Source organism: Triticum aestivum, chromosome 3A (assembly GCF_018294505.1).
Source record: "Triticum aestivum cultivar Chinese Spring chromosome 3A, IWGSC CS RefSeq v2.1, whole genome shotgun sequence".
Taxonomy (NCBI): domain Eukaryota; kingdom Viridiplantae; phylum Streptophyta; class Magnoliopsida; order Poales; family Poaceae; genus Triticum; species Triticum aestivum.
This window is the reverse complement of record NC_057800.1, coordinates 9,841,079-9,856,296: the sequence shown is the minus strand read 5'-3', so window position 1 is coordinate 9,856,296 and position 15,218 is coordinate 9,841,079. Positions and strand designations below refer to the sequence as shown.

Genomic DNA, 15,218 nt, shown 5'->3' with positions numbered 1-15,218 from the left:
TTAGATGTTTCGGATGCGGGATGAACTCCTAGCACCAGATCGTATGCGAGCAATTCAAGAGGAATTGGCGGCATTCTTCCTTGACCACGTGATCGCTGAAGACGGAGAATACTATGTGGACCCTGTGTTCATATATAATTAGGAGATTATATTGTAAGAGATAATTATTGTATATATGTAGCCGGTAGTGTCGGATAGATATACGAGAACTTGTTGTTCGACCAATCTCTCGGAGAAGGAGATGTGGTCGATATCACTTCTCTCTGTATGCATATGTTCATGACGATCTTCTGTTTCCTTTATTTGCTTACTAGCTAGCGTGTCTAGTCCTCTCTATATACACGTATATATAGTGTCGTCCAAGCACGGACATAAGAGAGGACACTTCTCTCTATTAATTAGCTAGCTAACACAATATATGAAACGCCTAAATTAAACCCCAAAACCCCCCACCCCCCTTTTTTAAAAAAAACAAAAAACCCCAGCCCCTAAAATGCTGACGCGTGAATGCCTATTGGTCCCGGTTGGTGGCACCAACCGGGACCAAAGGCCCTCCTGCCTGGGCTCAGCGCATCGGCCACGTGGAGGCCCATCTGTCCCGGTTCGTGTAAGAACCGGAACTAAAGGGTTAAGGCATTAATAACGACCTTTTAGTCCCGGCTCATAAACCGGGACAAAAGGCCCTTATAAATCGGGAGGAATGGGGTTTTTCTACTAGTGTATGTTATTCAGGAACTAGCCATGAATTGCACATGGACGTTCTACATTTTGACCGCATGGGCATGTGTAACCTGGACGAGTCACGAAGATAAAACACGGTGCTATCTGGCAGAAAATTACCCTGGATCGCACTCCTCGAAGAATAATTTCATCCCATCCATGGCGAAAGAGCTTCTGTCTACTGCTCTATTGGTAGGGGATGCGTTTTTTTTCTTTTGACAAAAGAAACTCTTTTTGGCAGGTGATTTTATTTTAGAAAGGGAGAATGTAATTAATTTGTTCATTTTTTTACCACAAACTGTAAATGGTTCGTTCTCTATCACACCGTCAGCCCACTGATTGTCATTTAATGTCCCACCAGCCCGGGCCTGACGCTGCATGGGGCAAATTCAAATCAGCCCAGGAGAAACATCATGTCCGTGCAAAATCCGCCGTGACCAAGGCTTAATAAAAAATACTTTATTTTTATAAGCATGTACCTAGGCATTTTGCACTGTACATGCTCTCACAAGTCACAACGCTTCCAGTACGACGAGGTATGCTACCACTGCCAAGTGAACGGGACCATGGCGCCTCCATTGTCTGCGAGCATATACCTACACACGCTAGTGGACGCTGCGGAACTCATAAAGGTTGTGATGAACTTAGCGCGTTCATACTTTACACACAGAGTATATTTATATACACTTACTTATATACTTTCTGTTCACAAATTTTAAAAATGTTCAATACTCTGATAAAATGTTGTGTTTTCAAAAACTATACACTTAAATAAATGATCGTGTTTTCAAAAGATGTTAGTAATACTTAAAAAATGTTTGTCTTTTCAAAAATTTGCAAGAATCTTCATATTTTTTAAAAAATGTTCACTTTTCTTCAAATAAATGTTCTCAAATAATAATTACTTTTGTAGAATAATTTTTTCGTGTTTTTCTGGAAAGCCGAATGAAAAAAAAGGTATAGTTCGTGAGCCACTACAGTAACACGCTTGCAATAGGACCGGCTTGCTTTTTTTCTTTTTTGAAACTAAACACACTTTAGTAATCAAATAATGTTCATAGGGATAGAATGGAGGTCTGGAAGATTGAGAAGCCGAAGATGACGACCCAAGTCCATACCGAAAGCATGTTTAGCGAGGCTATGTGCCTCGATGTTGGTGTTTCTTCCTTCAAAAATGAAGGTGCACTCCTCGAACTGACTAACAATAGCTCTGATTTCCTTCACTATACTAGCATAAGCACCACCTGTTTGGTTGTGTATACCATTCACCACGATCCGACAATCCAAAGCAATCACCACATGCGATAAAGAGAGTTCAAATGCAAGAGCTTGTGCCGCCCGACAAGCCAACGCCTCAAGAGTTGCTGGGTCGGTGACGCCTAAGGTTCTGATAACCGAGGCTCCAAAATAGTGGCCAGAAGCGTCGCGGCACACGGCGTTGTAGGTGCCCTCGTTTGCTTCTTTAGAGACGGTCGTCCACCCTAATTTTGGCGAGCCCTGGAGCTGGCGGAATCCACTTTGATCTCGCCATGGGGGTACATACTGGCACCGTCGGCTGCTTCTTTTGTTTGCGTTCACCCAGCTCTCCAATGTACTTGTTCACAAAATTATACGTAGCAAAAGGCCCTTGGAATTCCTGCTCGTGCAGCGCCTTACGTCGGGCATGCCAAATCGCCCAGAGGGTGATTAGCACCTTGACAAAATCGTCATGTGGGAGGGATTCCGGAATAGAGAAGATCCATCTCTTGGCATCAGGTTCCCTGGTATTTTCCACCACTTCCACCAAGTCAGGATCATGGAGAGCCCACACACATCTTGACATGTTGCAATCTATAAGTGAATGTTGCAAGGAATCATCTGCACCACAGAGGCCGCAGCTTGTAATAGTTGGCATGTTCCGATGGTGCTTCTCAGGTCCTCTGTTGGCAATGTCTGACGTGTAAGTCTGCAAAGAAATACTTTGATCTTTGATGGCACATCGACGTTCCATATGTTTGTCCAAAAGCTACTGTTCAGGCTCCGAGTTCGAAGTATCCGTCCGTCTGTCTAGCCATGCCTCACGGTGGAGCTTTGCGTTCATTAGCATACGATATGCTGAGCAGGCGGAGAAAATTCCGTTCCTTTCATGCACCCATGCTAAGAAGTCATCAATTTTCTTGGTTCAAAGTGGGATTGATAGAATTGCATCAGCGTCGGTGATGCGTATCGTGTCTCCATCACCGACTCGACATATAATGCCATGTACTAGCGTATCTCGGCCCTCCAGAACGTACCTTCAAAATTTAAGAAGGTGAATTCTCCAAGTTGTCCTGCAAAAAATCACAAGACGAGAAGTATCTCGATCTAAGAATTCTTGCGCTTAGAGAGTTAGGGTCCGTTAATATTCTCCATGCTTGCCTAGCTAGCAAGGAGTGTCAGACTGAAGAGCTCAATGGCACGAAAACCCAGACCACCGCAATTCTTTGGCCTTGTCATAACACTCCAGAGACCCAGCTGGCCTTCCTCTCGCAATCTTTAGTCCCCCACCAAAATTTTCAGATCAAGGAGTTCATATGCTCACATAGGCCCCAGGAGAGTTTAAAGCATGACATAGAATAGACGGGCACATCTTGTGCAACAGATTTAATTAGAACATCTTTGCCACCAACATATAGGATCTTAGCCATCCAACCCTTCACCTTTGTTCCAAACTCCATCTTTCAAAAATTTAAAGGCGCCATTCTTGTTATTGATAGGACCGGCTTGCTACACAGTAGGCGCACACTCGCTGCATGGGCAGGCCTAATTGAGGGCCGCCCTATTCGAATTAGGTTGAATTTGATGCAGAGATGAAAGAACTCCTTGCCTCAAACCCCCTAAACGGGCTGGCCCGTTGCGGGAGGGAGGGTTGGCTCCTAGCGCAGTATTTTTTAAATTTATATTGCTTTATTACTTTTATTTATATTTCTCAAATAGTAAAATATTTTATTTAATTCTTAGAAAATATTACTTTCTCATTTAAAAATGTTCTTGTAGTGTAAAGACATGTTCGCACAACTATAAAATAATGTTGATGCCATTTGAAAAAAATGTTCGTGACAATCAAAATATGTTCAGACACTTCAAAAATAATGTTTGTGACATTTTACTAAAAAAATACGCAATGTAAAAAAAATTCTCATAATTTGAAGAAAGTGTTCCGTGCCATTCAGAAAAATCTAACAATGTTCACAAGTTTCAAAAATATGTATGTGAAATTTTTAAAAAAATATACAATGTAATAAAACATTTACATAGTATATGAAATAGATTTTATGTACCATTCAAAAGAATGTTACTGGCATTTAAACAATATTTATACACTATAAATAAAGTTCACATAGTTAAAAAAATGTTATGTGCCATTGAAAAGTGTATTTGAAAAAAATTTGACATGTGTTAAAAAATATTGAAAACATTTGTGAAGAAAATGTATATTTTGTAAGAATGGTTAACGTGGAGTACTACAGAAAAGGTCCCACTGTATGGCCCGCCTCTACTTGGATCCAATTGTTGGCGGCCCTTTCTCATCAAAAGAAAAAAGGAAAAAAAAAAAGCTGCTTTACTCCCGTCCCCTGCCTCCGGCGGCCGCCCCACCACACTTCCCGACGGAGCTCCGGCAGGGGCGGCGGCGATCTAGACCGTCTCCCCACTCCCAATGCCTCCCGGCCACGCGCGCTCCCATGGATCCAGCCACTCTCCCGTGCCTGAGCATTTTCTTTTCCCGCAGCCGCCGTCGCTGCCGTCTCTGGTAGCTCGCCGCCGCACCGAGAAATTAAGGTGAAGCTCCTCCTTCCCCTTTCTCTTGTGCGCATTTCCAATTTGTCTCATTTTCACAGCTGTATGCGTACTTGATTATCTTTGCCTGGTTCGCTCGTACAGATCCGGCAACGAGACGGGGAATGATTCAGATCTCGCTATCGCTTGTCGAATTCCCCAATACTACAAATTCAGCTGTAAGCGGCGACTATTTATGCTCTTTCAGACTTGTAGCAATCTCATGTCATAGTCATACCCTGGTATGGTCATACACTACATGGTGGCAGTAGCAAGTTAGCTAATTAAGTCACATGGCGAGACTACCCTGGTAATATACCACAAGGTGACCGATGACTTCCCGTCCGGTGTGCCGACCACCACACTGCAGATATTTGCGATATTTCACGTTGCGAGATGCTGTACGGCTTACCATTAGACTGCTTATTTAGCTGAAAATCAAGTGTCATGTACAATACAATACAATACAATACAGCATTACTGTGCAGCAAATTAAGTATCGGTGTCCGAAATAAATACATTCAGAGTCCCAGTGAAACAAATCTCTAGATTTGTGGCATGGGGTGGCCCGGAGACGAAATAAATGGCTTGGGGGGCATCGTTAAGCTCTGCAAGGTTCCTGTTAACATGTTCAGCACTTTCGGCATGGATGGGCGGTTTTTCGGGTTCCACTGAATGCACCACAGTGCCACAATGGCTAGCTTTCTTACTGTATCCTTCTCTTCTTGCGTCATTTCCCTTGATGATTCCAGTTCTTGCTCCGTGCTTATTTTCTCATATATCCATTCTGGGATGTAAACCTCGTTTTGGTTCTCAATCCATGGATCTGAGTTCCTCCTACCGCTCACCATTTCCAGCACCAGCATGCCAAAGCTATAGACATCGGACTTGCTGGATATTCTCCCAAAGTTTCGAGAATACAGTTCTGGTGCAATGTAACCCATTGTTCCTCTAGCTGCAGTCAGTGTGACGATGCTATGGTCCCTTGTACACAGCTTCGCAAGCCCAAAATCAGAAATCTTTGGACTAAATCTGTAATCTAGCAAGATGTTGTGAGGCTTGATGTCAAAATGGAGGATCCGCTGATCGCACCCTTGATGCAGGTATTCTATTCCCCGTGCAATGCCTGATGCTATGTCCAGCATTTTATTAGGTGCTAATAGCTCTCGATAAATATCTGATTCATGTGCGAATATATACTTCTCGAGTGATCCGTTAGGCATGAATTCATAGATAAGAGCACGCCTTGTTCCTTCTGAGCAGAATCCCAAGAGACGGACCACATTAGCATGGTGGATTCTACCAATGGTTGCGACTTCATTCATGAATTCTTCTCCATCGCTCTTTGAATTCTCCAGCATCTTTACTGCCACAGGTACTCCATTTGCCAGCTGACCTTTGTATACGCTTCCAAATCCACCCTGACCCAGTCTATCTTTGAATCGCCTTGTTACTTTTTTAACTTCAGAGAATGTGTACCTTGTTGGTTTTGATGTGCCATATGCCTTGAGAAACATTTCGATTTTCAAACGCACCTCTTCATCGACCTTTGATTTTAGGGACCGATAGAGTGCTGTGGCTGCCGTCAATAAGAGAACCACAAATGTGGCTACCGATGATGTTGCTGAAAAACAAGAATGCAGGCAAACAGTGAGTTATACTTGGACTAAAACAATCTTGCTTTCATGTCTTTCCTCTTATATATGGGTAAGATGCAAGAATAAGAGTAATATACAACAAAATGTATGCATAATACCTGCAATGACTTTCACACGTGAACCTGCATGTAGGAAATAAGCGATTTAGATTTTTTGTGCAAAATAATACTCATGCCTGAACAAAGTGATACTTTTCTAGTAAGAATTTAACTATAAAATTGGGTTACTTTTAATGTTGTATATGCTATCTGTATGGGGGAGTATCAGAACCATGCGAGTGTGAAATATTTACTGGACTCAGATATGCTGGTAAACAGAGACATATTTGCATATATAGCAAAGGTTGGATAAAAAGAAGTGGTCTTTATTTCGATCATTTAGGTACTCTTGTCAAAAATATTTAAGGCATGCAATTTATTCAGAACAAATCCTTCGATGCTTAAGAATTACTAGAAACAATACCTTGGCGCTTGCAGAATGCTTGCCTGCGTTGTGAGCTGAATCCGCAGGAATGCCCGTTTCGCTCGCAGTCTAGACAAATGTCGGTTATGTTAGGAACTGACCAAGTCAAGGTTGTCTCACCAAATGCAATGACCCTTCTGGCTCTTTCAGTGAATAACACATCATTGACATCATAATCCCACGGCGTTGAAATACCATTTGAAACCACTTTGCAGTCTAAGGGAAGAATATACATTGGTTCACTACCGTCCATCAAATATATGAACTGGCTTGTGTTGCTCAGGCAAGAGATTGGGCCAACAATACTGTCCCCCATACCTGGTGTCGTACCGGCCTTCTCTGTTGGTATCAACTCTCTTGAACAGCGTACCAGGATTGCAGTTTCACCCCCGTAACTGTCAGGTATGTAGACACTAGTTGATAGATTGGTGGCAGAGATCTTCTGAAGCGGGCACCTAGTCCATGATTCTTCAAGCGGGATGACATTCAGGCCACCAAATCTGTAGTCAATTGCAGTGACCTTGCATAGTCCAAGGATTGGGTGAAGTAGGATGGTATCTGCTTCCATTGAGCATGCTAGCTCCAAGCCAGGTGCTCCACAGGATGGGGGGCTGGTTGCTGGCAAATTTGACAAATCTGACCTATAGACGAAATCAAATCACAGAATGAACTGTCCGTCAAACTATTTCACGCAGCTGACCCGTGGCGCCTAGCTCTCAGGTGCTGCACTAGTGCAACGCCCGGGAGCTAGGCGCTGCACTGTATAGTTTGGCGCCTAGCTCTCAGGCGCTGCACACTGTTTTAGTAATTTTCGGGTATGACGCTGGCCGTGTAGCGCCTATCTGTGAGGCGTTGCACAGTGTAGTGTGGCGCCGTCGTGGCGGGCGCTACACAAAAGGGTCAGGCGTGTGAAATAGTTTCACGGGCAGTTCATTCCGTGATTTGATTTCGTCTATAGGTCAGATTTGTCAAATTTGCCCTGGTTGCTGGGCGGAATGGAAATCGGATCTCTATTGTGCCTTCTTCGCTGCACCTGGATGGTGCGCAGTTATGGAAGAAATCTCCATCACCACTTGCTGTGGCTCTGTTGATTCCATAGTTAAGAACAGAGAACAACAGAGCTACAACCAAAGCTTCAAACATTTCTGTGAAAAATGAAGATGAGGAGGAAATGAGATGAAGCTATGCCTACAAAAACTGTGCTTCTTTTGTAATGTTGAAATCATAAAGAAAAGAAATATCTTCCTGGATGTTGCCTTTGACAAGTCAAAGCCTATCTTCCTGTACACTAGTTTGACTAAGAAAACCAGCAATCAGGTGGCACACCAGGCTTGACTATTCTTCCTCTTGTGTCTCCATCAATCCATATGCACCAGAAAATCCGTATATCATCATTCTGAGACCATATTAGCCTTCTTCTTAACTCTAGTACCAGCTTCTATGCCTGATCCTGCATCTGTGAAGCTCTCATGACGAACTCCGTTGCATTTCCATGTTCTGTTATACTCCAAGCATTAGCAATCTCCTCCACAGTTTCAGTTTTTCTAACAAAGACTGGAGCGGAAGATACTCCGGGGCAAGCAGTTTGCCCCTCTTTCTCCTGTGGGCATCTCCAAGACATCCACCATCCTTTTCGATTGCGAGGTGATCCACCTGGTTGTGGTTTTCAAGAATACGAGCTTGTTTGTAGCGATGACCAGGCTATAATTCAAGTCAATACGGGAAGGTACTTCATCACCAACATCTCCTACCCCGACTCTGTTTTCTGGGTTGTTGATGCCAGTTTGGATAATAGCAGCTGCCCTATTCCTGAGAGGAATCAACATTCTTATATCCATGGATTGAGATCATATTACATGTTCCTGTTATATATGCGTACGGTTAAATGGGCTGCCTTTGTCAGTTGTTCGCGGATGATGAAAGATAATCTTATTTATAAGCCTATCGCTTGCCGGAGTACGAACACTTCTTTTGTTTATGTGTTGAGTACCATGCAATCTTATCAGGTTCAGAATGTTGAGCCTTCATGTGGATACTTGGCCATGACTCCTTTGGGAAGCTGGCGTCCGGGGCCAAATGATTATTATGCAAGTTATGATTATGAAGATATTGTAAAATTTATGAGGGATGGGTTTGCTCTTAGATTTCCTTTCCCAGCTCCAGAATGGACATATTCTTGGATCCTCAAGACATGCCTGGAAAATTCAAGGAGGTGAGTCTCTATCCTCTCTGGTTGCATTTTTCACCTCAAATGGGTTTGTCTTACCAAAAAACTGTTTATGCAGCAGATGTCTAGTTCAAGCATCCAAAATAAGATTTCTGTGATTTTTGCCATCGACGTGCGTTTCTTGGGATGTGTAAAAAACAACTCCTTGTCTAAATACACTAAATTGTATTGGGCTGTGTTAGTCATAGTATCTGCTATAAGTATCATGAAGCTCATTATCGATATGACAGAATCATCCAATCCTTATTATTACAGCTCCATAACTTTATACATGTAACTCATGTCTGTAATCTTGTTTATGCAGTGTTGGCAGTACTATCCAGGTTAGACTTTGCACCGTTGTCTGTATTGATCTTCCTTGCCTACAAGTACTGGCAAACAAAGATATCAGTTGACGCAGTTGAGAGGTTCCTCCAGATGCAACTAGCCCTTGGCCCAACAAGGTACGCTTACACAGACATCACTGCGATCACTAGCCACTTCAAAGAGAAGTTGGGACAAGGAGGCTATGGGTCTGTGTACAAAGGTGTGCTTCCTGGTGACGTCCATGTTGCCATCAAAATGTTGGTCAGTTCCATGTCCAATGGAGAAGAATTCATCAGTGAGGTGTCCAGCATCGGAAGCATACACCATGTCAATGTAGTGCGTCTGGTGGGTTTCTGCTCAGAGAAAATGAGGAGGGCTCTTGTTTATGAGTACATGCCCCATGGATCTCTTGAGAAGTACATCTTCTCGCCAGAGAAGAGTTTCTCATCGGACAAGCTCAATCAGATTGCTCTGGGCATTGCCAGAGGGATCGACTACCTGCACCGAGGGTGTGATATGCAGATATTACACTTCGACATCAAGCCGCACAACATCCTGTTAGACAGTGATTTCACCCCAAAAATTGCTGACTTTGGGCTGGCGAAACTGTACCCCAGGGACAACAGCTTTTTGCCAGTGAGTGCTGCCCGGGGAACAGTTGGTTACATAGCTCCTGAGATGGTGTCCCGTAGCTTTGGCGCCATATCCTCCAAGTCTGATGTCTACAGCTTCGGGATGTTGTTGCTAGAGATGGCCGGAGGACGGAGGAACGTGGACCCACAAGCATCAAGAAGCCAGACGTACTACCCGTCATGGGTGTACAATCAGCTGTCTCGGCAAGAGGCTGTTGGTATCCATCAGGTGGAGAGGAAGCTGTGCGTCGTTGCGCTTTGGTGCATCCAGATGAAGCCAGACGATCGACCGGCCATGAGCGAGGTGCTAGACATGCTCGAAGCTGGCATCGATGGCCTGGAGATGCCTCCTGAGCCCTTCTTCTGCGGGGACGAGTATGCTCCTGCTGCAGATTCTTCAGTATTATCAGAGTTAAGTACATTATCGGAGTGAAATACCTATACATCGTAGTTTTGGACCAAATTTTATCCTCTAGGCAGCTCAGGTGCGCTCAGCGAGTCAATATTTGTGTGCAATGTGAAGAAGATACTCTTTTTCTTAATACAAAGAGGAGACATCGAAAATGATGATGCAAATTGTAAATGTGAACCTAGAGAGAACTGCTTTCTGTAAAATAATCCCATTGGTGCTGTTGTTACTGTTACTGTACAACATTGATCCCATTCAGTTGAATATTTGAATGGCAGTGCATTGTGCGGTGCTGTAGTATTTGTTTACCAAAGTGTATTCTTTTATGGGTGTAATTGCACAAAATTTGCATGGATTTGTGGGTTTCATATCCTGCGAACGGATATGAAACGTTTTGCTGCAGGAGCAATCATCATTCCTGCAACACATGTAAGTGCAAAACTTTCATCATTTCACAACAGAAGTTAACTGACACTCCATGGATTGTACACAGGTAGAAGGAGCTGTATCATCAAGAAGAAGAACCAAAGGAGAGGTGGAAATTCTTCTTATAACCCAAATCTGCTGCAATTTGGAGGTCACAAACCCAAATCTCTTTTTGTTATATTAAGTTACACACCCACACAACCTGTAGCGTCGCCCATAGGCTTCTCTCTTCTCTCCTGCGACGCAAGGTTGATTTTCCTCTCAAACATTTACACAGAAGGATTACAACATGTAATAAAACATTTACGTAGTATATGAAATAGATTTTATGTACCATTCAAAAGAATGTTACCGGCATTTAAAAAATATTCATACACATTACAACATGTTAATTAGGAAGTTCAGGAACTCTGTTTCAAACAAAAGTTCAGACACTGAGGCAGGGATATATACACAGAGTGCTGTGCTGTGCTGTTTGTTGCTGGTTCAGAAAAGATCATAAACGGCCCTGTTTGTCGTCGTCGGTGGCGGTTCACTCTGGTGAGCAGCAAGACGAGCATCACGAGAAGGGAGCAGAGTACGAGTGAGGAAGGAGCAGCAGTATCTTTGCTGCCGCTGCTGCTGCTGTTTCGCTTTCGTCCGTCTCAAGTGTTACAGAACTGGTCGCGTGCAGTACGCTATGGCCGGGCTACCCTTTGCCCGGCAGGATACGGTGGCCCGGCAAAGTGGAGGCCTGGTGAGGGTCCCTGCTGGGTGCAGATACGGCAGGGGAACGGACGCCGTGTCGACCTCCCATCGACTTCTGACCTGCAAAGTTGAGATCATCGTCGAAACATTCAGGAAGAAAAACCCACAGCTACTCTCGCACAGTGCTAGCTACATAACATGGTAAGCATGTCCAGAAAATGATGTTCCACTGAAGTTCAGAAACCGGGCTTGAGCTTGCTACTCCAAGTTTTGAAATGGGCTACTCCATCATGGTTATTGAAGCAGAAACAAAGCATGTCACCTCCATCCTTGAACTCTGAAGTGTCAAGTGAACCTCTACCGAATCCTGTACACATGGCACCACAAACTAGTTACAAACCTATCTGCCTTTCTTTTCTGAATTTAGCTGTGATCTGGTCTAACATCATATAAGGCGCATTTTATTTTTATGTAGCTCAAATCCTGACCGTCGACACTGCTGGTCGTGGCAATGGTGGGCGCATACGCGGCAATGGCAGAAACAACCTCAAGTGCCAAGTTTGCTCCAAATTCAGGCATGACGCGCTACAATGCCGCAACCGCTTTAATCATGTGCTCCAGCCCGAGGATCATCATACGTGAGCGTTCCGTCGACGCCGCACCACTGGTTTGTACACTATGGACATGAACTGGTACACATGATTAAAGTGGTTGCGGCACTATGTCTGAATGAATCGGGATCAAACATTGGGCTTGAGGTTGGTTCTGTCATTGCCGCGACCGCGGTATCTTGCCTCCGTTACTAACTCAAATACAATGTTTGCTGTGCGATACCCCATAGGGATTTGCCTTGTATTTCTAAAACTTGATCGCTAAGGTACAACCAATCAATCTCTACAAATAATGTCTTATCTAGGGATCCTGATTGATACAAATCACAACAGTATATCTTAGGTTTAACTCAATCGATTCGATTAGGACCACGCTCATTAAAAGTATTCTCCACGTGATTTTTTAGTAATGCTAGTCTATAATAGGTTTTCTACTAACCCCTTACTTACCACATCTCAAGTCAACTGACCCTGCCACTGGGCTGCAAACCAATATTCTTTGTAAATATTATAGGGTTAATTTTTTTCTCAGACCTCACGTTTATGGCAACAAGTAGCATGGCATTTTGATGCCATGTATTTTTTTATTTTCAATAATTTTGGTTGTACATATTGTGTTTTTGCAGAGGCTGAGTGTACTTGCTATAAAAATAATCTTGATATAAATATATCATCGTTTATCAAAAGAGCAACCGCTTATTATAATTATTGCAATGCACGTGTGTATGGCATAAATGGAAAATGTTGGTTTGATCAGTAATTTTCTTGAGGTGGTGGCAATTTGTTTGTGTATCGCAGAAGCAAATCAGATTCATTTGCTCAGTTGTCTTTCCTAAAAAGGTGTCCATCGTTTACTCAACTCACTACCATGGATTCCATAAAAAAAATCATCACCATGCATTTCCGATAGCTCGAGTTATTACTATAATTATGTTTGCTTTAGGGGGAAAACACGAGTAAAAATTACACACAACACCATACATAGATGCCACCATGCATGGATCATTGATCATTTACGAGTATTGTATATGTGGAAAGAATATAAGCGAGCTTAGTAGCAGCCATTGCGCACACGCATCTACATTCATGCACGAGGCTAGTTTGTTGATGGTCGCGGTAGCCTGCTGCAAGGTCTAGTGGTCCGGCACCGCGACAAGTGCTGGTTGAAAGGGTCGAGATTGGGAGGGGGGTTGAAAATGGAGAACTACAAATTTTATTTTTTGATTATTAGCAAGTTTGGGCAATATAAAGGTGTGTTTAAACAATTGTAATGAGATAAATAATCTGTATGGTGCTAGCAAAGTTAAGTGACCAAAGTAAACCACAAGTAATGAGTTAGGGCTAGAGATAACCAAAAAGCACCGGAGACGATGATGTATCCCGGTGTTCACTTCTTTGGAGGGAAACTAGTCACTGTTGGAGGGGTGGGTGTTACCATGAAGGCACACCAACACCATGAAAGCTCATCCTCTTCGCATTGAGATATCACCAAGAAGTTGATTCCCAACCACTGGTGGTATACCTTGAGGCGGCCTCCAAACCTTCACAAACGACAGAAAAAAAATTCACAAATCGGTTTCTCACTAAGGACTCCTACCACCTAGGAGTCTCCATCCTCCAAGAGTAACAAGATCCATCAAAGAAACAAGGGGGAATCAACTTCTGCTTTGGTGGGAGTATAGATCGGGCACTTGTCTTTCAGTCCCCCAAAATCAACAAGTTTGAGTGAAAGGGGAGGAAGATCTCCAAAAAAGTTGAGTTACAATCAATGAAGGGATGATGGAGTCGTCTCCTTCACAGGAAGAAGGGCCTATTTTTAGCTAGCCCCCAATCAAACCGTTACCACATATTTCTGCATGGTCCGAAAGATTCGTGCCCTGAAAGTTTCGGGGAGCGTAGATAGTTAGCTTCCTTACTAGAGGTGGGGACGCCGCAATGAGCGGCGCTACAGCCAGAGGAGAGCTAGATGCCAGTGGGTGACGAAGAAGGACCGAGGAGAGCGGTAAGTATAGTCTATGAAACTTTTCTTTAGCTTGTGCATGCAAGGGAGTCCAGGTCGCACGCGGACATGCTCAATACAGTTTGCACGGTTACACGATGTCCGCACTATTCCCCAAGGAAATATATATAGAATGTATATTTGATATTTTGTGCTTTATGATTCATGGTTGCTCGTCTTTTATTCAATGCCCAAAGCTAGGCGTCTTTCAACCAACCAGTTGCCTCCCCACCCGCCCGATCTCATTTAAGTGTGTGATCTCGACCGTCTAATCCTTGCAATGTATAATCCCTGACACAACATTGTTCTGTACATATTCAACATTATCACAACATTTTTCTTCATGGTGCATAAAAGATGGGCACATTTTAAACCCCCATATAGCGAAATAATAATAATAATAATAATAATAATAATAATAATAATAATAATAATAATAATAATAAAGGCGTGCATTGCAACAAATCCCCATTCCTTGCAACAAAACCGTTTTGAAATGTGTACAAAGGCGGCATGGGGTTGACCGCTGGGCTGGCTCCGCCCCTGAGTGGATCACCCTTAGATTCATTTTCCCTAGAGCTTCAAAATTGCCATTACATGGTAGTTTCGGCAATTAAGGTCATAAGACCGGAACAATGCATTAGGTTCGGTGGATCACTGTTATCTCATATTGTCTTCGCTCCTCATAGATATCAACACCTGTCACCTGGAGGTCACAGATTCACTAAACAATATGTGTTACATCTGTAGGTCTTTGGATCATGTTGTCTGGGCCCTAAAATTGAACAGCGTGCATTACATGCACCATAGATAAACAACTTACTGAACAATCATAACTCGATAATCATGAATGACAACATATAGAATAGGCACATATTAATGTCATCAATCCCTACATTTCCCACGCCTATGGGGAATTACTCATGCATGAGAGGGTTATAAACAAACATCAGAGAGATAAAACCAAGGGAAACCATACCAATAATATTGCGAAGATGACTACAAATAGAGTTGCAAACCCTAATCTTACAACTCCAAATTCCCCTCCCAATGCGAGCACCCTGCCAAGTTTAGGACATGAGTCCGGGTGGGCTGGTTCCACCCCAAGGAACTAACTATCTGAGCTATGCTCAGTTCGCACTGCTGGCCAAAAGTTCCTTTTCCTTCCACACGCCTTGGCCGCTTTTTATCTAAGGCAGAACAATCAATCTCCACACATCCAAATCTTTGGATTCAAAACAAAATGAGGAACCTGGTCTTCTCCACTTAGTGCAATTAGGATGTTT

At 43.3% G+C, this 15,218-nt stretch overlaps 1 protein-coding gene across 17 annotated transcripts; it reads left to right on the top strand.

The window, feature by feature from the left end:
* The first annotated feature begins 4,256 nt into the window (after nucleotides 1–4,256).
* Nucleotides 4,257–13,383, top strand: LOC123059796 (rust resistance kinase Lr10-like). Of its 17 annotated transcripts, none has more exons than XM_044482293.1 (5): nucleotides 4,257–4,518; nucleotides 4,621–4,694; nucleotides 8,642–8,847; nucleotides 9,167–9,185; nucleotides 9,280–10,522. In XM_044482293.1, the coding sequence occupies exons 2-5, from the start codon at nucleotides 4,641–4,643 to the stop codon at nucleotides 10,231–10,233; spliced, it is 1,233 nt and encodes a 410-aa protein (XP_044338228.1). In that variant the 5' UTR covers nucleotides 4,257–4,518; nucleotides 4,621–4,640; the 3' UTR covers nucleotides 10,234–10,522. The 17 variants fall into 17 exon arrangements, with proteins under 17 accessions (XP_044338228.1, XP_044338227.1, XP_044338234.1 ...); XM_044482294.1 differs by lacking the exons at nucleotides 4,257–4,518; nucleotides 4,621–4,694; nucleotides 8,642–8,847 and adding exons at nucleotides 4,701–5,618; nucleotides 5,779–5,890; nucleotides 6,075–6,165; XM_044482298.1 differs by lacking the exons at nucleotides 4,257–4,518; nucleotides 4,621–4,694 and adding exons at nucleotides 5,779–5,890; nucleotides 6,075–6,165.
* The last annotated feature ends 1,835 nt before the right edge of the window (nucleotides 13,384–15,218 follow it).

What these genes read in the sequence shown, in the direction of transcription:
- LOC123059796 (XM_044482284.1), top strand. Translation starts at nt 8,105, where the DNA reads ATGACGAACTCCGTTGCATTTCCATGTTCTGTTATACTCCAAGCATTA.